At 40.0% G+C, this 25,324-nt stretch overlaps 1 protein-coding gene across 3 annotated transcripts in view; it reads left to right on the top strand.

The window, feature by feature from the left end:
• The window catches only part of LOC109744378 (protein SWEETIE), a 32,089-nt gene extending 7,934 nt beyond the window's left edge, over positions 1–24,155 (top strand). Inside the window, exons 8-48 of one of the 3 annotated variants that reach the window (XM_020303488.4) lie at positions 819–923; positions 1,371–1,460; positions 1,557–1,637; positions 2,025–2,093; positions 2,931–3,056; positions 3,651–3,757; positions 4,689–4,821; positions 4,910–5,016; positions 5,613–5,729; positions 5,813–5,980; positions 6,854–6,940; positions 7,042–7,135; positions 7,809–7,877; positions 7,978–8,100; positions 8,186–8,257; positions 8,372–8,476; positions 8,707–8,795; positions 10,355–10,511; positions 11,527–11,676; positions 12,139–12,188; positions 12,294–12,393; positions 12,530–12,586; positions 13,640–13,707; positions 15,073–15,166; positions 15,729–15,949; positions 16,061–16,208; positions 16,314–16,382; positions 16,853–16,909; positions 17,102–17,188; positions 17,274–17,402; positions 17,506–17,706; positions 17,782–18,225; positions 18,827–18,880; positions 20,523–20,620; positions 20,733–20,826; positions 20,930–21,065; positions 21,388–21,698; positions 21,780–21,923; positions 22,009–22,173; positions 22,263–22,388; positions 22,652–24,155. In XM_020303488.4, the coding sequence (XP_020159077.1) occupies positions 819–923; positions 1,371–1,460; positions 1,557–1,637; positions 2,025–2,093; positions 2,931–3,056; positions 3,651–3,757; positions 4,689–4,821; positions 4,910–5,016; positions 5,613–5,729; positions 5,813–5,980; positions 6,854–6,940; positions 7,042–7,135; positions 7,809–7,877; positions 7,978–8,100; positions 8,186–8,257; positions 8,372–8,476; positions 8,707–8,795; positions 10,355–10,511; positions 11,527–11,676; positions 12,139–12,188; positions 12,294–12,393; positions 12,530–12,586; positions 13,640–13,707; positions 15,073–15,166; positions 15,729–15,949; positions 16,061–16,208; positions 16,314–16,382; positions 16,853–16,909; positions 17,102–17,188; positions 17,274–17,402; positions 17,506–17,706; positions 17,782–18,225; positions 18,827–18,880; positions 20,523–20,620; positions 20,733–20,826; positions 20,930–21,065; positions 21,388–21,698; positions 21,780–21,923; positions 22,009–22,173; positions 22,263–22,388; positions 22,652–23,599 (5,850 nt within the window). In that variant the 3' untranslated portion in view covers positions 23,600–24,155. The remainder of the gene's footprint in view (positions 1–818; positions 924–1,370; positions 1,461–1,556; positions 1,638–2,024; positions 2,094–2,930; positions 3,057–3,650; positions 3,758–4,688; positions 4,822–4,909; positions 5,017–5,612; positions 5,730–5,812; positions 5,981–6,853; positions 6,941–7,041; positions 7,136–7,808; positions 7,878–7,977; positions 8,101–8,185; positions 8,258–8,371; positions 8,477–8,706; positions 8,796–10,354; positions 10,512–11,526; positions 11,677–12,138; positions 12,189–12,293; positions 12,394–12,529; positions 12,587–13,639; positions 13,708–15,072; positions 15,167–15,728; positions 15,950–16,060; positions 16,209–16,313; positions 16,383–16,852; positions 16,910–17,101; positions 17,189–17,273; positions 17,403–17,505; positions 17,707–17,781; positions 18,226–18,826; positions 18,881–20,522; positions 20,621–20,732; positions 20,827–20,929; positions 21,066–21,387; positions 21,699–21,779; positions 21,924–22,008; positions 22,174–22,262; positions 22,389–22,651) is intronic. The other 2 variants (XM_020303489.4, XM_020303491.4) reach the window with 2 other exon arrangements.
• Positions 24,156–25,324: the final 1,169 nt, after the last annotated feature.

Raw genomic sequence — 25,324 nt, 5'->3', positions numbered from 1 at the left:
GCGGGCCACTAAGGATGCGACGACCCGATCATCGCTCACTTGCCACTTGCCACCAGATCAAGATACGGCGCGCCACCGGGGGGGGGGGGGGACCTTGCCCATTTGACACCCACACCCGGGTTCTGATGTGGCGCCTCGCTGAGAGGGTTACGCCCCAACGAAAATCTTTTGGGTTTCATCTCCATAAGAGTGGCTGAGTTTTTACGTTGGCTCGCCAAGCCTATCACAACCCTCCTCCTTTACCTGGGCTTGGGACCGGCTATGCTGAGGCAACATAGACGGAGTTACTGTTTTCGTTCAAAAAATAAAGAAAATAAAAATAAAACCATTGTTTGAATTATCTATGTATACAATGTACCAAACTGATTATCATGAAGACCTAAAAAGGTTGTTGAGTAGTAAATACCCTTTCAAAGGGTTGTTGCCGTTCACTTCCATCCTAAGGGATGCATCATTAGGCATCTCAACTTCATTATATTTATCTTTCAATTGTTAGCTTGTCGCTGTAGTGAATTAGCAACCGACCTAGCTCAGTGGGTGGGTGAGCGGATGTACAGCCCCATCAATGAGATTTAAGTCCACTTTTAACTTGAACATCGGTGCTTTTCTTCTAGCCAGCAAAAAAACAAAGAAACATACCTACTTCCTACTAGTTATTGTCACTTGGCTCCCTCACAAAAAGTTGTCTTCCTATTTGAACTAGAAAGATTCTATGCCTCAATTCTACTAAATTTACCTTAATTCACAAGTAGCCTGATTGCATTTTGTAGCACATTGATATTTCATTTCTCTCTCTTAACAAAAGTTCTCTGGTGCAGATGATCCATATGAAGTACGGTACCCTGGACAGTGAACTTCAAAACTATGCTGTACAAGTGATGGAAATTCTCCAAGGGAATGGTTCTCCTGATCCACACGCATTGGTAGCTTCCTTTGTCAATTTTGGTTTGAAGTTTGAACTTGTGTATCCATATTTTTTTTCAACCATGAATTATTATGTTTTAAAATGGCTGTATTGTCAGCAAATATTTCCTTCACAAGAGAGACTGCCTTTTCCACATGCGGTTTATCAATTTATTAGAATTTATTTTGAGGATGGATTGATGCAGCTGCATGAGTTACCTAGAAATATGAAATGTCCACATGGAATTAGTTCACCTATAGATGACAGAAATGTGACACAAGAAGTGGAACATGTGCTTTGTAAGAGCCCAGCAGTTTGATGCTTGTTTCCAATTAGTCTAAACTAGTATGAATTTGTAATTTTGTTTGTTAAGAAAACAGGATATCAAATACTGGCAAGAAAATGTTATTCCACTTCAGTTGCTTTAGTTTAAAGGTTCTTATTGCTTTTATATCTAAATGCCCAGGCATGTGTGCTATATGTCCTCCGAGTTGGTTTTGCTGACCAGATGACCGAGCCAACACAGGGTGAATTTTTGGTATTTCTGGGAAAAAAGGTTCGATAGCTTCAACCTGGTTCTGAAAAACAGTATAAAAAGCCTGAGTGAATTTCCTTACATCCTTTGAATTTCTGTATGTATTGTTGAGTGCAGTTGGAGTCTTCAAATTATTCTGCTCCGACGAGAGTGACAACATTACGCATTCTATCTTACCTCTTGAGAAGCTTGGGCGAGGTATTTGCACTCGAAGGGATGATGTATTATCAATGTTTTTTCCCTGTTTAATTTGCAGCCTCGATTGTTATAACTCAACCAAGTAGCATACTTGATGCATTTCCAGCTACTTTGAGTTACGTGTATGATTTTATATTCTCTTTGGCGAAAGTGTTATTCTTATTTGCTATCTGTTTATGGGCAGTTGCTCAGTACCATCACAGAGATCGTGAAGTTGGAAAAGTACTATCCAATGTGTTACTCGCATGTGGCTCTGAGCCTCATATATCATTCCCACAAACAATGATGTTTCCATTTTATACCTCTTTGCCATAGTACTTAGCTAATTTTCTGTTTTTGGATCAATGCTATGCGTACATGAGTAACATCCCATGCTCCATCACACAGGTTCCATCTGAATTCAAGGATATTCTTGATAACACAGTCGTTGCAGCATTATCTCATTCTTCAGCAAATGTATGTTGCAAAATAGGTTTCCTGAATTTTCATTTTGTGTACTCTTAAATTCATAAGTACATGAACATTTTGTTTTTCACATCATCTCTGTTGTACATATCTGCTATGCAATTCCACGATTAAACACATGTAGCTTACTGAATCCTCATGTATGATAGATGTATACTACAAAATTATTTTATTTCAGCTTTCAGAGATATATATTACTAGATGACTAGATAACCATGTAGTCACAGATCCACTTGCTTGTGCCATTGCTATATTACATGTCATGTTACTCCGTCTTGAGAACATTTTCTTCATTGTTCAACTGCTTGTTTTTTCTCAACATCAATGACATCAATGAAATAGTAAACCACTGATGTTGAGTAAACTACACATATACTTACTTTTCTGGTGCCAATATTCATTTTTCTGATTGCATATCATATTTCATCAATCTGTTTCCTGCAAACGACCAACATAGCTTATCACACACTTGCCTGCTTGTCAATACAAAATTTGCATGCAGTGTCTGAACTTCACATTCAGTGTATCATTGATCTTGCTGCCTACTGTATTACTGAGTACCGAGGAAAACTGAATATTACTGTGGTCTTCCATTATATTCTACAAGGTTCCCTTTAATATGAGTATTGAGTAAATTGAAAGCTGAATATAGTGGCAGTCATTTTGGCATGTCCTGCTGTTGCTGCACCTTGTACAGTTGTTTCTTCTAAAAATGAAACTCAAGCCATGCTTAAATTTTCTGTTACCATCAATCAATGCTACAGATGTTCATTTGTATGTTGTCTTAAGTGGTTGACCAACCCTAATATCTTTGTTGACATTGTATAGGTTCGTGTCGAGGCTGCTTTAACATTGCGTGCTTTAGCGGAAGTTGATCCGACATGTGTTGGCGGTTTAGTCTCATATGGTATTACAACATTACATGCTCTCAGGGAGACTTTATCATTTGATAAGGTATAGTGAAGCTTGTCTGTTGCATTTCATAAACTTATTATACCTAGGGATAAGCGGTTGTTCCGGATGTTCACAGTGCACAGCTAGCCATGCTACTTAATATTTAGTACGTACTTAAATAGTTACTCTTTAAAGCGCAGAGTCAACCGATGTCGCTGTTTCTAATTGTAATTGAACCTCTCATGTTACAGTCTTGAGAATTGATCTGTGTTGCAGCTTCATAATTACTTTCTGCTGTCTCACAAAGAGGAAACAGTGGTTAAAAAATATGCATCATGCATACAGCATGATAAATACATGTAAGCCTAGAGCATAGTACTTGCAGCACTGGCAGAGAGTCTTTGTACACTTGTTTTTACTCACCTCACTCATTAATCAGTACAAAGGCTTGCTGATCTAGTCCGGACTTTCCTATAGGATGAATTGGCACTAGTCTCTAACATATTATGTTGTGTTTGTAGTTTAATATGTTCATCAGCGACTATTGGTTTATCTTTTCATTAGTTATTGCTACTTTATACTGTATTTGGCATCATATATGCATGATACAGTTTACTGCCTTGACATTTACCCTCTTGATAAATTTACTTAAAGCAGGGTAAAAATCTGAACCATGAGCTTGATTCGCTACATGGACAGGCTACTGTGTTAGCTACTCTCGTTGCGATCTCGCCAAAGTTACTTCTTGGTTACCCTGCAAGGTTCATTTCATTATACTTCGCGATATTTTCCTTGGTTTTAGTCTCTGATTGTAAATTGTAAATGAATGAAGATGTACATTTCGGTCAAATATATCTGAAGTCTTTGTACCCCCGCGCTCCCTACTTGTGAATGGGAAATGACATTCATAAGTTTTCATATGGCAGTAGTTTGTGGGGCTGCTTGCATTGTTTCACCACTACATCTTCATAGTATTTTGTAGCTTTTGAAATTTGCCTAAGGTTTGTTACATCAGTTTGCTGCTGTATTCCTAGGTTTGTTTGGTAACGATGTAGCCTTGGGCCAAGTTTTAGATTGGATCCTTGGCAGTGTGATCTGGTGGGGCTACGTTCAATATTTTTTAGTGTGTTGTGTGCTCTCATATATCTCTGAGTACCATTAGCACCCCGTGAAAGTGTACTAGGTCATTGTTGTTGTCAGGTCGTTCACCTGTCGACTGTATCAAAGTCCCTTCTGGCATAATAACAAAAATAATTTCATGAATTAACTAGCGCCTAGCATTACGTTTCTGTAGTTGATACAAAACCTACCTTGTTATTCATGTGAACAAAGCAGAAGCAGTGGATAAAGAAATGCTCTAACATTCTGGAATCTGAACCATATATTTGGCATGAAAAGGCTATAAATGCTCTAATATTCTGAAATCTGAACCATATATTTGGCATGAAAAGGGTATGATACTAGGTTGTGCCAACTTTGTTTTGGATCTATTGTCGCAGGTTCATAACTTTGATAAGCATTCTTAACAGTGCCAACATGTATTAAAAACACAATGTTAGAATGGATAACTCTCATTTATTATTTCTGTTAGTGGAAATTATGCCCAAGGAATAAGCGCTATTTGTTTTTCCAATGTTTTGACCCTCATATATTATAAATTTATCTTACTTTTCCTATTCAATAAACGTGCAGGCTGCCCAATTCCGTACTTGAGTTGTCCAAAAAGATGCTGAATGGTTTCAGCCGAAACCCAGTGGCTGCTATAGCAGAGCGTGAAGCTGGCTGGTTGTTATTAGCTTCTCTTTTAGCATCCATGCCAAAAGAGGTATTGCAGATACTGTCTATGTGTCTCATGTATATATATTGCTATAAAGCTTACATATCGATGGCTCTTTTCTGTGGTATGTATGCAGGAGCTGGAAGATCAAGTGTTTGATGTTCTTTTGCTATGGGCTAGTCCTTTTACTGGAAATCCTGAGTCGTACCTTAGTCATATACAGGACTGGGCATCAGAACTGCGGTTCGTTTCAGCAACTACACATGTATTGCATGTTTCTAGTTCATAGATAGTTTCATAATAGCTTCAAAAACATTTTTGTGATACCGTTCATTGTCATCCTGGATGTCTCTGTCTTCCATACCTGCAAGCTTTGCAACCTTGATACTTCTATTTCTTCCATGATTCTTTGTTTGATACCAAGTTGTGAGTTGTGACATGCATGGTTGGGCATGGGTCTGAAGACTGAAAGTAGAGCAATCGACTGTAGGGGATCACCCTCATCTAGCCGTTGGCAGCGCTCTTCCCTGAGTTGGTAGATAGGTATTAGGCCTTTTGCAGCCTTGGAGAAGGAGGGGGAAACTAGAACTTCTGGTTAGTTTTTGCTTAAGGATCTCAATGATCTGCCTGCACTTCTATAGGAATAGAAGTCCCTAACCACATCAAGTAAGATAGACAACAATGCCATGAAAGGTTCACATCGGTTCCTACCAGATACAGATAAAACAAGAAAGTAGAGATAAAGAAAATAAAATACACTGGACAACTTCTGCAAATCTGTTCATTGCTAAAGTTATTTTTTTAGTTAATTCGCTGATTTGTTTAGCTTTTTGCTGCAGCGTTCTGTCGGTTGCAATCGAGGCGCTTACTGCTTTCATAAGAAGCTTCGTTTCTCCTATTATCGCAACTGCTAATGGTGGAATCTTACTTAACCCTGTCCTGGCCTACCTTGGTGGGTGCGTAAAATTCACTGCTGAATTCCTATTTTAGTCTTTAGTGTGTATTCCGTGAAGGCTAAGTTTCAAGCTATACAATGCAGAGCTTTATCCCTTATATCTTCGTTGAGCACTAAGCAACTGCCAAATCTCAAGTCTGCACTGAATCTCTTCACAACTAGAACACTGATGGCGTATCAGTCTCTTTCCAATCCAGTGGTTTATCAATCAGAGCATGAGCAAATGCTTCAGCTGTGTTCAAGCCCATTCAGGTGGTGTATTTTGAATAGCATGGTTTTATTATATTTATGCTTGGCATGTCATTATGCATTAAAATGTACTCCCTCTGTAAACTAAAGTAGTGATCTAAAAGATCTTATATTAGTTTACAGAGGGAGTAGAATTTAATAAAAATTAGCGAGCACCAACACCTGCTACCAACCTCTGACCATAATACATTCGAACCTCCCTTTTGATTATTTGGAGTGTTACACTGCATGCCCCACAACTTAATTTTGTGTGCTCAGTTACCCTAAATTGGTTTGTTTATTTCGGTCCATCTACTCAATTTAATGTGATCGGCTACATATAATTGTGCAACTGTATTTGAGCACTAAGAATTTTTTAACTAGGATTTAATTAAATTCTACCCAATCATGTATCTTATCTGCACAAGAGAGATTTCAAATGGGTCTGCCAAGCATACTTGACAATAAACACTCGAAGAAAACGTTTCTGGGACTCAGTGCTACAGTACAATTTGCATAACTGTTTTGTCCTTAGTGCTGGCAACATTTGGACATTATTGTGTTGTATATGAATTGCTTTCTAAAACTCTGAATGATTACACAATATGGCATTATCATGGTCTTAAAAGGCAATTCTGTCTTTTCAATTTATTCTTTTGAGCGCTATTTTCACATATGCTTCATCAAGGTACCTGGCTACACGAACTCCCAATACGATAGAACTTCTATTACGTTGTAGGTCCTTGGTGTGCTCTAAAACATAGAGACTTAAAGCATGTAATTCATCTTCAGCATTTGACAGCCAGTATTCCCTTCTTTTTTCTCATTCTGCATTCCTTTAATACTGTATCACTCGCCTTTTGTTCTATGTATTAACTTTCCGGGTGATGAAACTAGTGACCCTTCCGGATGGGAAGAAAGCTCATGCTTGAAGTTTCTGTTAGATAAGAGAGATGCTTCTTTGGGCCCGTGGATACCTGGAAGGTAGCGTGCCAAGTATGAGTTCTCGTTGTACTGAACTATGGCCAACTACACTGTCTTCTTTTAAAAATATTTATGATGGTTTATTGGTTATTACTAATCAGGGATTCATTTGAGGATGAACTACGAGCTTTTGATGGTGGTGTTGATGGATTTCTACCATGTGTGTGGGATGATGAAATCAGCAACTTTCCTCAGGTAGTTATCTTTTCAATACCTCGGCCCAGCTGTCTTTATGCTTATGTTTGCTCAAAACTTGATACTATTGATATGTTTCACATGCATCCAGACATGGAAACTACACTCTAGGCCAGTTCTAAAATACAATAATTGGTTCAGGAAGGAACTAATTTAGTATTAGTCAATAAGAATCCTACATTAAGCTTATACCTAGAAAGCACTATGTACATAAGGATTTTTTTAAATGTTCCCTTTTACAAGAGAAGCAATTGCTAATTAACAAAGCTGCCTGTGCCTGGTAAGCTCTTTTGATGCATGTATATACTGTCATTCTGAAAATCAATACTGTTTTTTCCTTTAACCGCACTTCTTTTATTTGAACAAAATTGTGCGAAGAATTATAAATAGGAAAATAGCATCCAGTGTGAGGACTGAGTAAGGGTACAGGATAGCGAGTGTGTCCTATGAGGCTATGATCACTTATCAGTCACACACTGAAGTTATGTTTGAACTGGGATAATGTTTGCAGTGTTTTTGATCGGTTGTTCACTTACTCATTAGTAACTTCCTTATGTATTAATCCAAACTTCAACTAAGCTTATTACTGTTGATACATGTGGATGCCATCGACTTTCTACAGTCAGGTGCACACTCTGAATGGGCTAATATATGTTTGTTTTTCTTATTGAAGCCAGAATCAGTAAGCAAAATGCTGGTTAATCAGATGCTTCTGTGCTATGGTTCTATCTTTGCATGTCAGGTGCAGTTAACTTCAGCGACTCGTTCATTTTTAACTTGGGAATTCTGCTTTTGTTGATTAATGATTTTCTATTTTTGTTTGTTCATATGCCTATTGACAGGACAATACTGCCAAGATAAGACTCCTGAACAATATTGACCAGTGCCTCAAGGCTGGGAAGAAGTACTCTTGGTATATGTTTCTTGTTTCAAATGCCTGTGTTGCTCTATTGTCAGGGCTAAAGGTACTTCTAATATTTGTTATAAGCTGAGAGCGCTAACAGTCTAATTTGTTTTCTTAATTTTAATATCATCGTGCTCTCTGTTCAGGAGTTACTGACTTTACGTGGCGCTCAATCATTGCCAACTGATATATTTAGTATGATCCAATCTATATTCAAGGTAAAGTATGCGTACAGAGTACAGATCAAATTTGCGAAACTACCCCCCCCCCCCCCCCCCCCCCCCCCACACACACACACACCAAAAAAAATTTAACGTGATTACTGGCATCAGGGCATCCTAGGGGAGAGTGAAATTTCTACAGCACAACGGCGGGCAGCATGTGAGGGTCTTGGTTTACTGGCACGCACTGGGAATGATATATTCACCGCAAGAATGGTTTGTCTCTTGAGTGTGGTCATACTTTTGCACTTAATATTAATATTTGCCTGCTTTGTCAACTTTGAATTTTTGTATAAAATTACTACAATTTTTTATCAGTTATGCACTTTATCCTTCATACTCTCCACTCTCCAGGCATGTTGTAGATGGTTATGCATTTCATTTCTCCCCAGATACATTTTCATCTTCTAGACTATAGTAATGGAAGTGGTTTTTGAATTTACTAGGCTCGTTCCCTTCTTGGAGAGCTAGTAACACCAGTGGATCTGAGCTATGCAGCATCGGTTGCACTTTCATTGGGATGCATTCATCGAACGTAAGTTCTGCTTATTATTGTATTTATTCTTCCTCTCCCTATAAAAGACAGTTCAGGCTTTACCTGGCGGAAGCCTTTTTTTTGGTCACCTGGGATATTGCTCACCTTACTTCGATATGTTCAGTACTGTGTTAACACAAATATTTCGTCATTTGTGTTGCATAAGTATGGAGGAGCCAAACCTACATCAAGCTTGGTTAGGCTAGTTTGAGCTAGCTTGCATTGCACAGGCTTGTACCCGCAAAGTTTAAATCATCTCGCTTTTGTAATTTGTATTTCTATCAGTTTCTGTACTAGTATAGAGACTCTGGTGAATGGTGATGACACTTTTCCTCTTTGTCTCCCCAACTCCCAGTTGTAAAAAGCAACTAAAATAAAACCAGAGAAAGAGCTAGCAAGAACAAATCCTAGCTATCCCACAAAAAGGAAATCTCATAACTAAATCCTAAATAGCCACCCTGCGATGTGTGTACACAAAATCACACTAGTACACCATGGTGCATGACCTCACTGAGTAGACCGGAGAGTGCTCCCCTTAAGTCTCGGGGATTGGACAAAAATTAAGAGGGAAAATATGGAAATTAAGCAAGTTAGTAGAGCAATTTTGTGTCTCAACTCCTGAACTACCCTTAATAATAACACTAATCAATGAAATTGCTTAATGTCGTTGCTGGTTACAAAAACTCTGTAGCATGTGCATGCCTCCATTTTAGCAAACTGCAGCAACAACTGGTGGTTCTGTCTGATTTTACCATTATGCAATCCAACAAAAGGTCAACGGCCGTGAAGTTAGGGGGTATGGTGTGGCATAAGGTTGACGACGGCAAACTCGAGGGGATGGCAGGGGCCAAGTACAATGGTGGTGGTTCGGTGCATGTTGGCATGGACCATGGTTGGGAATTCCAGCAGAGCCTTTAATTAAAAAAATGTGTCTAGGGTTCAAAAAGGAAAAATTGGGCTATGTTGGCATGGACCATGGTTGAGAATTGCAGCAGAGCCTTAAGTTAAAGAAATGTGTCTAGGCCTCTAGGGTTCAAAAAGGAAAAAAAGATTGGGCTATGTTGGCATGGACCATGGCTGGGAATTGCAGCAGAGCCTTAAATTTAAAATATGTGTCTAGGGTTCAAAAAGGAAAAATTGGGCTAATTTGTAATTTGAAGAAGTCTGAGAGCTGCAATTAAAAATTTAGGGCGTGGTTAGAGCTTGTAATATTTTTTTCTGTCTCATGTGTAGCAAATGCATTGGACTAGTCGTACATATATGTTACTCCCTCCGTCCCAAAATAAGTGTCTCAAGATTGGTACAACTTTGTACTAAAGTTAGTATAAAGTTGAGACACTTATTTTGGAACGGAGGGAGTATATCAGTTCTAGTATTTAACTGTCTTATGTATGTGAAATTGCTCGTTAGAAGCATGTGTCACCTTGTTTATTTATTTGGATTATGTGGGGAGATGTAGTGGTGTCTATAGGGTAAGTTGTTACCTATGTGGAGTTAGTTTCTGTGGGTATGTTTGACACGTGGAGTTCACTGCAGTAATGCTCTTTTTGTTGGTGCAGTGCAGGGGGAATGGCATTATCTACTCTGGTCACTCTAACTGTGAACTCGCTGTCTCATTTGAGTAAGAGTTCTAATTCTAACCTGCAGTTGTGGTCACTCCATGCTCTTCTTTTGACCATCGAAGCTGCTGGCTTGTCTTACGTTTCCCAGGTTCAGGTATTTTTCGTCAGTCTTATTTCATAAGTTGTAACACTCTTTTCGAGCAATGAATTGTGTATGAATTCGACCTAGTGAGTTATACACTTGCTGTGCAAAGGTTTTCAGTGACTGTTCTTACACCATCTTAGTAATTACATTCTCATCAGATTTTCATACGCAGAGAAATCTTGTAATGTGGCAGCCATGCATAGGTTTCAATAGTATTGTTAGTTTCCTTTTGGTTTTTGTCATCTTTCATACATGCCATGCAGTTTTTGTGAACTATCTACGCTGTTGTGTTGATGGTGCGAGGATTTATACAACACACCAGAACACACCGGTATTAAGTACATTTTTGTTTAACATCTCTTAAATAGGGGTATGAGATGCAGGGATTGTAGTCCTCACCATTTTTTATCTCAAGGGAAACATGTGGAATATTATCCTATTTGAGAGTAACATGTGGATCTACATGTTTAGCATCATAACTGTGCCACTTTGGCAAAGCAATTTCCATTTACTGTCAAACATCCATGGATACACTTAATCAGGAGGGATCCTTCCATGCAATTCGCCTTCACACTTATTAAACATCTCAGTTTCGTGGAATTAGGGTATCTTTGGTTGGTATACTAGGGGCATGCTTGGTTCAAAGCTAACCTTGCCATATCTAAGCTTAGGTATAGTGTGGCAAAACCACTTTTTTGGCAAATTACCAGGCAATGAAAGTGAAAGCCATGTTGCCAAACCAAAGAAAATCTTGTCACACCTTTCTCAGTCAGTGGTCGGGCCCATGCTGTAGGAAATGTATCTTGGTACAAGTGCCGCCTCTAACCAAACAGGGTGACGAACTCAGGCAAATTTGCCTAACATGTAGTGTGGCGAAATGCGGCATGCTAGGCACCAACCAAGCAGGCCTACCTCTTAATATCACCTTTTGTGCCTTTATTTCGCCCACTAGTTGCATAATAATTGTATTCTTGTACTGCTGATTGTAAATTTGTAATGGGTGCTTTGATATGTTGTTACACAGGGGACACTTTTCCTTGCTATGGAAATTCTTCTGTTGGAAGAAAATGGTTACGTGGATTTTAGACAGGAAATAGGCCATCTTATCAATGCAATAGTGGCAGTTCTCGGTCCTGAACTTGCTCCGGGTAGCATATTCTTTTCACGCTGCAAGGTTGGACAATTTTTTCTCTATAATTTTCTGGTAACCTTTATTCAAGAAAAAGGAAGGTCCGGCCTATTTTTCATTGGATCTTGCTAATAATTAATGTCTTATTAATGAATATACATGTCAGTCTACCCTTTTAGTTTTGTTCATACATGTCATTTTACCACTTCAAGGTTCACATGTCATTCTACCGCTTTGGGATGCACATGTCACATATCTTCCATAACGAAAACTTCTGGGTATAGCTATGTAAAGTATAATACAGAGGGTATTGAACTAATGAACAGTGTAAAGTTCATCTTGTTAAGTCTCTCTTGTGCTTGAGTTCTCGTGCATGTTGCTAGAATGACATGTATCTAGTAATGGAGGGACCATTTACTGTCTTTAAGAGACATGAACTTGCAGCTATTTTTCTCCTTTTTTGTTTCTAGAGGAAGTTGTTCACACGACTCATATTGTTAAGTTCAGTCTGTCATTGCAGAGATAAGCTCCTCAAATGAAACGGCTACACTTCTAGAGTACGTAATGATCATAAATAATATCTATTTTCTTTAACAAGTAGGTGATTAGGAGAGGTCAGCTTTGGATGTAGTGCTCAAAGTATTTTCTCTTGTATGTTGCAGATCAGTTAGGTTTGCTCAGCAGCTTGTTCTTTTTGCTCCTCAAGCTGTTCCTGTGCATTCCCATGTTCGAAGTCTTGTCCCAACGCTTTTCTCAAGACAGGTACGCGGTCCTGTGTAGTTGTTTACTTTCTTATTAACATCTCCTTTCTGTAAACAGGTAGGTTATGCCGTAGTGCGTATTCATTTACTTCGATATTAGCATTCCCTTCCCTTACTGTGGCCTACTTTTGTAACAGCCAAGCCATAGGTATTTAGCAGTGTCGACATTGCGTCATCTGATCGAAAGAGACCCGGTAAGGCATGCAAGCTGAAACCCTTTATTTTAGTGCTTCAGTCCAAATACCTGACAGTCTCTAGTATCATTTGCATAAAAGTTATAATTTTCCGCTTTATGTTGTACTACCTCCGTCCGGGTTTATTGGGCCCGTAAGCAACACTCACGCGTACAGTTTTACAAGGCCCCTGCAGGGGGAAGCCCTCGATTTTCTCCCGAATTAATCTCGCGTGCAGTTTTAAAGCGCGGGACGTTTCAAGAAACAGCTAGCACACGCATCTTTAATGGTCCTGATTGGCCATGCAGCCACGATTAGCGCGCACGTGAGCATGCATTCGTGCGCTTTCCAGGAAAATCACAGGCACAGTTACTGCGATCCCGGCGGCCTGGTTTATCGGCAATAATACATGCTTAACTACTGGTTCTAATCAAAGCTATATCTCTGCGTTCGAGGTTGCCTTGGTCTCTAAGTTTTGGTCCAAGGGCCCAATAAACCCGGACGGAGGGAGTACATAGCATGGAAATGAGGATTTATTTTTGATTGCTTGTCACTATATTATTTGGCATAAATTCTCATACTGATTTGTCTTATTTTAATGTAAAAGCTACCTGTGCATGCAAATTTTCTTACAAGGGTAACTGTCTAAACTTATTGCTATTTCTGGAAAATATGCATGTAATCTTTACTACGTAAAGTAAAATCCAGTAGCAGTAAGTGTGTTAGCAATAAGCACTCACTAATTACTGCCAACTCTGCCATTTTGGATGCCATTAACTTTGTATGCAGGAAGATCTGATGTCGTTATATTATTTTGTCATATTTTTCAAATTGATGTTTGATTTGTCACTGATAACATTTTAATATGAGTTTGATGGACAGCTAGTTCATTAATCAATTAAATTTTTAGCTCTTTCACTTGAATAAACTTGAATGACCTCTTTGATGCTATAACATTTTTTGGCATCTTTATATGGTAAGAATACATATGTTTTATCCAGAATTTCCTGTTGTGGAAGAATCCTATGCAATTACTTCCGCTTGTCTTATTTGCCGCTGAATCTTCTATGTCAGGCTGCAATGATCAATGAGAACATCGAAGAGAATCTGTTCAGTATGCTTGATGGGGAAACCGACTCAGAGTATGTTACTACCATTGGTGTGTGTGTGTGTGTGTGTTGCATCTGTGGTATATCCTGTATTCTTCGCACCTAGTAGTTATAATCTTTTCGTGTCCAAGCTAGTTCTTATTAGGTTTTGAATTTCCATATTGGTTGAAATATATCCTCCTGTCTTCGCATGCATCATCGTGCTATGATGATGCTGTCCTTTTGCTGCATAATACAAAGATGCCAAGGCTGGCATTGTCATATTTGTCAGTGTGCCATCATAAGGTGGCAGCATGCTATATTTTTGCACCCATCTGTAGCTTCTTACCACGATTATATTATATATTTACCAAAGTAAAGGTGGACTAGTGCAACCGTACAACTGAAGGGATGGAGTGCCGGTGTTAGGTGCCAGTATGTCATATTTTGGCTCCCATGTATAGCTTCTTACCGTCATCATATTATACTCCCATATGTTCATCTTTGCATGACGTTCTAGGCTTCTTACCATCATCATATTGAGCTTTGCATGGCATTCTATCCCACTTAATTACTCCTTTGAATGAGCGATGTTAAATCCAATCTCTGGCTGCCATATTAGATGCTTGTGTATGCACATCAAATGCAGCCAATATAGGGCCACCGCCGCTTAGGGAATTTATATATGGATAACACTGTTGAAGTTCATATGTGGATTGCCTAGCCCTTTCCATCAGTTTGGACTTTTGGTTGCGTTGGCTAGTGCATGAAGCTTAACATGGTATCAGGGCCTAAGGTCTTGAGTACAAGTCCTGGCTTTCGCAATTTATTCAAAATTGTTGTTCCCTCCTTTGTGTCCACGTATAGGCCTCTTGAGCCATACCTCTGAGTCTATCCATGTGTTGACTTCCCGTGTCACACGTGAGAGGGAGTGTTGAAGTGTATATGTGGATTGCCTAGCCCTTTCCATCAGTTCGGACTTTTTCTTGCGTTGGCTAGTGCATGAAGCTTAACAAACACAAGGGTATTTATTATGGATGGGAAACTGTGAAATACTAGGCGTTTACAGTTTCAAAGAGAATGGTTGACAGCATTTTCTACTGAACACTTAAGAAGGGCAAGGGTCTCGTAGTAAATGCGGAACATTCTCTTTGAGGGTGTAAACGCCATGGTATTGTTTAACAAACATACTGAAAATATTGTATGCCCAAAATGTCATCTATGTGCGTTGTGCAAACAGAGGACATACATATTGTATCACCTTCCATTCAATGCTTGTACATATGTGTATTGCTGACACTTATTTTGGATTAATATTTCTATAAAATCATTGTTTGGAAGGTGGAAAATTTATTACTATTATAAAATGTTCTTGTCAGTTGTGAGATGGAAATTAATTTTCAGTTTTCAAATGTGCAGAATAGCAACATTGGTTCGGGCTACTATTATTCGCTTATTATATACATCATGTCCACTGCATCCATCTCGATGGTTAGCCGTTCTGCGGAATATGGTATGTTTAATAGGCCTTGCATTGAGTTTCAATATGTTGTGTTTAGTTCCTAAGACTAGTTTATCCCCATCATGAAGAGAGACATGCATCACAATAATTATCTGCGATGGCATATATCCTTTTAATGTTCTGATTATTCATTCTGCGCCGAGGGTAGATATCATATCTCTACTGGCATACTGTTCCTTGTCTCGAAAAGAGAATCATGCAAAATGCTATAGATTCTTGCAACTAGTATGTTCTATGCAATTTAATTGTAGCATGATGGCATTTCTTATCTCAATACCTGTCTTCCTATTTGCATGCGCGCTGACAGAAGGCTTTTGGTACTATATGCTAAACATTTTCTTGCCTCTGAATTTGTTGATTCTCATCATGAGCGCATATTCTCAGTAAGCGAATCATAGATTGGTGACACTGTGGTACATTCTTCATGGATCTAGTATACGTGATGATAAACATGTGTATTAGTTCCTTCCAAGTGTTGGTACATAATTCTTCAGGAGGAGAATTCATGCTTTGGAGTTGGTATGGCTTATGTTGATTCTTTTTTGCCATTCAGGTTCTTGCTACATCAGTTACAAGAAATATGAGTGAAGGTCTGACCAGTTCTGGATATGATTCCGTTGACAGTACACATGAGAATGATGTGTATGGAGAAGATGACGACAATATGATTTCCGGCCCAAAGCAGGAGCAAGTAAACTGGTCTGCTCCTATATCGAGTCAGTTTTCTCGAAGAAATAAGCACCTCAGATACCGCACTAGGGTATTTGCAGCAGAGTATGTTGTGCATATGACTTTTGCTTCTATCGAGCCCAAACTTTTCTGAAGATACAACGTAATATTTTTTGTTTCCCACTCATCATTTGTACTTTCTATTGGTTAAAACAGATGTGTTAGCCATGTACCGGTTGCAGTTGGAACAGAACCAGCTCATTTTGATCTCTTGTTGGCAAGGAGTGCAATAGCTAAGGGGACTTATTTATCAAATGATTGGCTCGTGCTTAAGCTACAGGAGTTGGTCTCGCTTTCGTATCAGGTCCAAACATAAAACAGATCTTACATGCAGACCATAGAACCATCTGAAAGAAGTTCTTAAGTCAAATTTGCCTGTTTAAAGCTAACAACTACATTTGCATGGCAGATAAGTACTGGACAGTTTGAGGGCATGCAACCGATAGGCGTGCAGCTTTTATGTTTGATTATGGACAAGGTATCTCAGCTCTTCCAAAGATATAGGCCTTGACATAAATATATAAGTTGTTCATGCAATCAACCATTCACTTTATAGCAATTCTAAGGCAAACATCTGTGACTTGAATTATAATATGGAAGAACTGGTCAAGGCTTGTTGACCATGCATATTGTGTTGCCTTTAAAATGCCGTGAAACTATAGTACATTGTTTTGCGAAGTATAATGTTGTACATGTGTCCTGAAATGATTTAGGCACCTGGTAAGTCTAGTCTGTCTATCATGCAATAATGCAGTCCTGTTATTTGCTTGCACAAATCATGTGGTAGTCCTTATAATTGTTTCACCAGGGATATTGAGTACCGAATTGAGATTTTTAAATTATCTATCTTTTTGTATGAATCCTTTCCTGTGATTATATTAGTCCTCTAATTATCTATTTTAAATTATTTACTCTGTTAAACTCAACCTGGGCCATTTTTTTTTCTAGTTTGGCATGACAGTGGATCCTGAATTTCCTGGACATATCTTGTTAGAACAATTTCAGGTGATTCTCTGATCTCATCACTTCCTAATAGCAGTTTTGAGCAAAAAAGAAATTCTTGATGGCCTGTGTTCTTACTGTGTAATCCAATACATGCATGCGGCAGATGTATGCGGACAAATCATCTATGCTGATATAAATTAACCAAGTGATTGACCAATTATTTGATGCACTGTTGCGTACTTCAAAATGCAGGCTCAGCTTGTTTCAGCTGTTAAAACGGCAATAAGTACTACTTCTGGTCCACTTCTATTGGAGGCTGGCCTTGAACTTGCTACAAAGGTGAAAGCTCTATCCCTAAATGAATCCTGTTCTTTCCCTTTGATATTGATCTCCACTTATAAACAACTATGCTCATTAACACCAGGTTATGACGAGCAGCGTCATTGGTGGGGACAAAGTAGCCCTTAATCGTCTCTTTTTGCTAATATCCCGTCCACTAAGTGATATAGAGGACCTTTTTTACCCATCTTTTGCTGACTGGGTTGTGTGTAAGGTATTTCTCCTAGATTTTCTTCTGTAGTGATACATCTCTTCTGTTTTTGTTTTCAGTATCTGGTACCTTCATTGTTTCTGATCTATGCTGTGCAATCATACAGATCAAAGTGCGCCTTCTTACAGCGCATGCTGCAGTAAAATGTTACACCTATCAATTCTTGAGGGCAAAGGAAAATGTTCCTGATGAACACCAGCAGCTGGCACCTTTACTAGCAAATAGCTCAACGCTATTGGGGAAATATTGGGTTGGAGCCCTCAAGGATTACTTTTCTATAATCTTTGGCTTGCATTCAAGAATTAATGTAAGACCATCCGTCAAACTCCAATTACTGCACACCTAAGATTAGGAAATGACCTACATTGTTTTCTTTAAACAGCACAAGCCATTCCTTGATGGAATTCAGTCATTATTGGTCTCGTTGAAGGTACAGAAGTATCTTGATGAAGTTTGGGCACTGATTCTCCAGGCAACAGCTCTTGATGCAGCTCCTGTGGAGTTCGGCGCGGATGATTCTGAAGATGTTCATGAACACATGTTTATCTCTGGACGTAGTATGGTCAAATTGGAGCAAAGTGATTTCCAGTTTCTCTGGGGACTATCTGTCCTTGTGCTATTTCATTCACACCAATCAACGGTGAATGGTTCTGTCAAGATGAAGCTTGACTGTAGCAAAGAGAATTTTTTTTCGAACATTGTTTTCTATGGACTAGATAATCCAAGGCCATGTGATCAAGTCTTACCTGTGTTATTGTCCCTCACAACTGAAGCCTTTTTCAGCAAGGATTTCCTTTCAGTCGATATTTGCCAGGAACTCCTTCAGGTCAGTGCACTCGGCTCTATTCTCGATATTTACTTGTATTCTTGGTTATGATGGGAATCTAAGTATAGTGCTAATGTATGCATTACTAGGTGCATATACACATTTGATGAGTGCGATGGTTCTCTAGTTTAGTTTTGAGTATATTTCTGCCAACCTTGAGTTAGTAGAGCGGTTGAGCCTACTATAGCCATGCAAATTTCAATGCAAGGGAGCAACTTTGGCCATGGCAGTCTCTACCGTTGGCTAATAAGCTCAAGTATTTAGCTTTTAATATGACAAGAGAGTCTTACATCTTAGTTATTTCTGTTTCTGAGGGAACTTGCGTCGGCATACCCAACTAAACACTATTCATGTTTCCAAATGATAAGATGACTAGATGCAATTCTGATACGCCATCAGTGTTCTTTAACTCCATGGACATCTTTGGGTGATTGCACAGTTGCAAATTGGTATGCAGGTCTGAGGTTATCAAAAAAGATATGAAGCTGCTTGCTTAGATGTGTTACTGTTTATTCTTCTATTTAGTTGTGAGTTCGACTTTATTAATTGTGTCATATCCTTCTCAAGGCCATTCTTACGTTAGCAATTTGCATCAATGCAGGCTCTAATATATGCTGATTGCTCTGGTGCTCCTGTTGTATCTCTGTTCTCAAAGGTAATCTACCAATCACAATTCATCGTGCTTTCATCATGAGCACTCCTGAATGTGAACATTATCCTTATGTATAATATGTTTGAGGATATATGATTATTAGTACACGTGAAAATGCAAAGAAAGAAGATGAAAGTTGAAAACAAGTTCATAAGAAAACCAACATAAACACACACTCGGCTTATTATAATGTAAATTCGGAATGGATGCCTGGGCAGCAAAACTATGATATGAATTGGTAAATTGCAATGCCTTGCAGCATGGGATCATCTTGGTCCGACCACTCGTGAATGTCAATCTGGCACCTTAATTTGTATATGTGATGCACAATTAGTCAAAACCCTCCCACAAGGGGTCCACTTCTGACAAACCTGCTAGAGTTGGGGTTTGTATTTTGGGGTGTTCTCAAATGACTCCCCAGGAACAAGGCGCCGGGACAAAATGATTTCACTTCCAAAGTTGTCAAAGCATCGAGACACAGTGAAAACTGCTGCGTCTGACAAATTTACCTGAATTAAGCATTGATTGTGCTGATCTGGGAGAAACACTATGTGAGATCAGGCGAATTAGCCTGATACATCTCTTGGCTAAGCTCTTTGGCTAGATGCTAGTATCGTGCCTCTCTCCTAAGCTTCCGGCAATTGTGCCTACAAACTAATGCACATTCATTTGTAGAACTCATAATCCATGACAACAGTGGCGGAGCCAGAAAATATGTATCAGGGGGGCCAAGTTCTGCAAAAACAAGTTAGGGAGGGCCAAACTATTGAAAAATAGATTTTCAGCAGCAAAAAATACTGATGTCACTGCTTGTAGCAAATTAGCAGCAAAATCCTACGCCGGGGGGGGGGGGGGGGGGGGGTCCTGCCCCTGCTGGACTTTATGACGGTGCAACTGAGTGCTGCACCATCATGGAGTTTGCCCAGAGGTTTACAATCTTGTGCCCAGCTGTGTTAAGGCAGGTATTCAGACGGCTAGCCTGCCAGGATTGGTGTTGGACAGCGGAGTATCTGCCTAGGCACTAGCTACCACATGCTAATCCTTGTCTGCTGTTGGACCAAGCACCAGAAACGGTGCAACATCTCTTGATCGCAGCAGCTTTGGCGTGAGATTCTGTCATGGATTCAATCCACTGGACAGCCACCTGGGTCTGGAGATGACTTTGTAGAGCTGTAGATATTCACGATGCGCAGCATGCCCATGGTGCAATGGAGGGGTGTAGCCTTGCTATGCTCTACGCATAGTAGATTTAAGTGCCGAAATGCTGCCCTCTTCAACGATCGTCATCGCTAAGCTGATGTCTGCCATCCAAGCAGAGGCACGACTCTTGAGTGGCGGTTGGCACGAAGGGTTACAGTTCACATTACCATCCACGCCTAGTCTGTGACAACTTATTTAATTCTATCTATCAATGCATCAAGACCCGTGGCTTTTTTGTTATCTCAAGAAAAAAGGACTTGCTACTATTGTTTCTTTTTTGAATATAAGATCATCATTTATTCATGTGTGCTAAAAGCTTGTGGGAACATTGCACCTTTGTGCCATAAAAGTATTGCTGCTGGTTTGGAATTTGGGGCATCCGTTGATTTGCTCTATTTCAACATGCTTTCATGGCTATTTAACTAACACGTTTTTCCTCTTGAAGATTATAAGACTCTGCCCTGACAAGTTTTTTGAGGAGGAAGACTTTGTCTTTGTTGCATTAGAGTTATACTCTCATTGTCTTGCCATGGTACTTCGAAGGTATTTCTACCATAATGTACTTAACTCCGAATCCCATTTTATGGGCTCGTGATTATTTCTTCTTTCCTCAGCATAATATTGGCAATTGGTTCCTTTTTCTCTCTCATTGCAGCAGGGATGGAAATTCCCAGGAATTGCCAAGTAACAACTTACTTCCTGAACTATCTTCTGCAAGTGAGACTATGGGTTGCCGAATGAACAATAAGGTAGTGATATGACGCAACCCGAGCTAATATCTCTGACTGCGTGTAAAAATTCCTTATTGCCTTTTGTGACTTATGAAAGCTAATAGCTTAATTCATGTGGCAGCATTTGTGGAAGCTAATGATGGTACTGCTATCCACATCGCATCAATCGTCTCAACTAGTCTCGACTGATCAGTGCTTGTCAAATATCATCTCCTTTCTGCATAATATCTTGCCTTTCATGAAGAAGTGCTTTAGAGGTAGCATCTTCCTGTTGTTCTTGACCTACTTCCTTTAAGAGAACTTTTTGCTTGTGTCCGTACAATATCTGCATATTTCAGAATTTCCTTGAAAACATAATAAATATCTAAAATTGCTCTTAGTCCTTTCTGTATGCATCTCGAGGTTCAGTAAACTACTGGAGACTGGTCAAACCAGTCTGGAAAATACGAGTATCTATGTTTGCCATATGTACCAAAAACAGAATTTTGCCAAAAGGAAAATCATAGGTAGCTTTAAACTTTTCTGCCCGTAAGTGCTGACTGAAAAGGGCTATATATATTAATGTTGTCTGTTTTGCAGAAAGAGCTGAACCAGGTGATGTGCACACCAATCCGCAAGTTGCATTAGGAGCTTTGATTAGCCTGTTGGCATACTTCTGTACAGAATGTGATAATAGGATTTCAATGCTGGAAAACAAGATTTCTGATTCCTACAGGCTGTTGGCGAAGATACTATTTTTTTGTTCCGGAGAAGTCATTGCTCTTGCAAAACTTGTTCACGAGATTGAATTTCTTAATGAAAATGGTGCTAAGAATGATGTGCATATGTGTGGCAGCTTTAGGCATTGCATACACATTATTCAGGGATCACTTCGTAGCACCAACATGCAGGTATCTAACTGGCTTTGCCTACTATGTGCACCTAACATTTCAGATTGTGTTAGTAGCTAAGAAGATGGTTTGACCAATCAGGTTCAAATGCTGGGGATACATGTGCTGAAAACTTGTGCTCAGAGAGAGCTAACTGAAGTTTCACAAACAGAGACTCATTCTTTTATGATATTGCTTGGGGAATTACTAGGAGATGTGTTTGATTTGATGCAAACTGCATTGAAGGTACTGTTTGCAGCTGTATTAATTTTGATATTATTGACATTTCTACGAAATCAGATGGCATGCTTTGACAGCTTTCCTTCTCCAGAATTGTTCAAGCCAGGAATCTGTCAATGTGATTGATGATTGTTTAAAATTGCTTTTCCTCTTCCACACACTAGCACAATCACAGAAATACCAGCAAGAGGCTACAGTACTTCTGTTGGATGCCTTACTGATGGTTTTCTATTTGTCCGATGAGAATGCTTCACAGGTAGCAAATCGATATCTTTTTCCCAGTTTTATATCATGTGTATAGTATCAAGTTTGGTGTTAATGTCTGTCTAAGCGGATACCTTTCAGGAACTTACTGAAGTAAATACCATCTCCAAGAAGTTGTTCTCTCATTTTATTCAGATTCCGTCAGCCGCCATACAGATCAAAGATGTAATGCTGTCAGCACCACCTACAAAAAGACAGCAGCTTCAGGTATTGTGCATTAGTATATGCTTGTCATTCATCACGTGAATGTTTTTGTTTATACATCTTTTGGATCCTGATTTTCGTGATGGCTTCTAATTTTTTGTCACCTTGCGATCCATTCTCTTGTAATTTGAGATTACCTTCATGCTAAATATCCAGCTGCGATGCAGCTTTCTTTTGATGGGATGTGGGTTTGGGGCATCTTTTGATGTGCTAAATATCTGCATTCTTTGCATCTTAAAGCACTCTGCTCTTGCCTTTTGTTGTAGGACATGATCCGGGCTTCAGTAAGCCATGGTCAGATCATGGTGCCGTTGAATACGAGTGCACAATCACAGCAGAATGTTCAGGATAGCACTAAAAAACCTGTGTCTGTAGCCATAGCGTCTGGTGCTGATGCAGTCGAAGAGAAGGATGGAAATGAAGTTAGCGATGATGACTGGGATGATGATTGGGACACTTTCCAATCTCTTCCCGCAACTGCTGCCAAGGATGATGCAGATTCTGCTATAGTTGTTTCACCTATTCCTGAACAGGGCTCCGTTGCAAGTTCTCAAGAACAGATCCATCAGGGAAATACTAATCATGATATTGGTGATATGGATGTAGCAGTGGGCACAATAGAAGGCAGAAAATCTGCTGACAGAGTATTTGAGGAAGCCTCTGCTTCACAATGCTCTAGCCCTAAGCCACAGATCAATAGAGAATCCCTAGAGTCGTCATATGAAGATGATGATGAAGTTCCAAGATATCCAACAGTTGATTGCCTGGAGCAACCGGCGGATGTTCTGATGAATGATAAGACACTGAGTGAATTGCCGCAGGACCATGACAACCAGTTTGGTTGTAACGAAAGAAATAATGGTGACCTGGAAGATGAGGGCACTGATTCAGCTATCGAAGATAACAAGAAGGATGCTCTTCGAGGAACTCGAAGCTCCGAGGGAGATGCCCTAGATGAAAATATTGCTTGCAGAAATGATTCCACTAACAGTTTGAACAAGAGTTCAAATGTTGTGGTTAATGAGGGCAGCGACATGCCATCAACTGTTGATACCAAGGAGTCTGGGGAAGAGTTAGCACCTTCCTCTCATGTCCCTGGTACGACGAATGCTAGCTTATCTGGGAATGATATCAGTACAAGCAATGCAAGCGAACACCCTGGTAGTGCCGACACCAAACCAGAATCATCCGTAGGTGAAAGCTCAGAATCATAACTGAGAGGAACTTGTTGTAGACCACATACATCACTGTAGAGAATTGAAATATGCTGATCGGAAGATAGGAAATGAAAAACAAGGTTGGCCTAGCTGCAAGCACTTAATCCTCATTGCCTGACCTTGATGATACAATCGGCATGCTCAAGCCTGCAGTCTAAAAGAAGTGGCTGCCCTGAGGTGTGGTGAGATCAGAAGCATCGCTCCACGATAGAAGACTCTTGTTCATAGCTATGGGTAGCTTGGGCTTGCAAGTTTGGCCTAGTTATGACGTGGATTGTATTGTATGCTTGTTCTCACATGTTTGCTGTGGGTTTTGGTTGCATGCTGTAGAGTTTGTATATCGAAATTTTAATACTTGAGAGTTCAGACATCAGACGCTGGGGTGCACACATGTATCTACTGTGCAATTGCTGGCCTCATCTTTGTGTTGGGAATAGGAGGCCAGCTGATATCATGTTTGTATGGGAACCTGATCTACATCATGACATTTTGTTGACGTCATGGATATTCATTACTTATATATGAAGTCGAGTGCGTGTGTGGCTTGCATTTACTGATGTGTTTATGCGATGTTAGCATGCTATGCTTAAATTCAAGGCAAAAGGTGACCGTTATAACCTGTTAAAATACATAAAGTTTGATCCCTAGCACGTTGATTGTTCCCGAACGTCTGAGGACAACGATCGAGCGTGCACATACTTGAGATGTTCGGCCGGCGACGGGGTTCAGGCTTCAGAGTAGCTGAGGTCGCTGCCGTGGATAACAGTGGAACTCGCACCACCTCAAGATGACTGTCTGTCAGAGAAGCATGCCGATGTAGACATTGGCGGCGAGACAAGAGCTGAGCAAGATATGCCTCGCTTGAAATCGCCAAACTTCATCAACGAAAGTTTCTTCACGCTCGGGTGCTCGGGGCCCGTCTCTATTCCGGCCCTATATAAGTATTTGTCAAAGGAGAATCGATGTGGAACTTGAGCTCTGTCAATACCTGAACCTACCGCTGAAACCAGTCGTGGAGCCATTTTCACAGAGCCAAAAGAGGTTCAATCCAAAGCGCACAGTCATGCTCACGCCATATGAAGGCGTCACAAAACGTTCCTCGCCAAGGGCTGCCCTTGTAACGCGCAGACGCATCATCAAACGCACCTCCTTCCTTCCAGCACGGCCAGCAGCGAACCCGCAGCCGCACATGCGCGGACGGACACGTCCTCTTCAGCAAATAGCGAAAACGTAGATCGCACGGTTTGTTCCGAAAGCTGATCGAGTGAGCAGCATATTGATCATTCAGACGTTGATCAGTGACATGACCTCAGGAATGTGCCAACAGTACGTCGCCCAAAAGAGTTCTCCACAAAAAGATGATTCATTCGTCTATCCATCCGTCCATATTTCTGCCTGGGCAATGATAAAAATCTATTGGAGAAAGATGGTATGTCCAGCCTTCATTCGTCTCTGGCAATGATATATGATCTGTTGCGAACCACATGATCCATGTTAGGTTAGTGGATCACACCTATACCTGACCCTGTGGTTCCGTGCTGTTACTGGTGGATTTGGATCTCATTCATCCTCTCCCAGACGCCACAAACCTTTTTCTCCTTTGCACTTTCCATTAGAAGAAGCCAGAATGGAAAGGGCGATCTACGCACTGTGCATACCAGGTGGGAGTGGGGCATTGTGGATCACAGATGGAGTGGATGAGTATCAAAGTGCACACGGTTT

This window comes from Aegilops tauschii, chromosome 7, assembly GCF_002575655.3.
Source record: "Aegilops tauschii subsp. strangulata cultivar AL8/78 chromosome 7, Aet v6.0, whole genome shotgun sequence".
Taxonomy (NCBI): domain Eukaryota; kingdom Viridiplantae; phylum Streptophyta; class Magnoliopsida; order Poales; family Poaceae; genus Aegilops; species Aegilops tauschii.
This window is presented reverse-complemented; position numbering and strand designations above follow the sequence as displayed.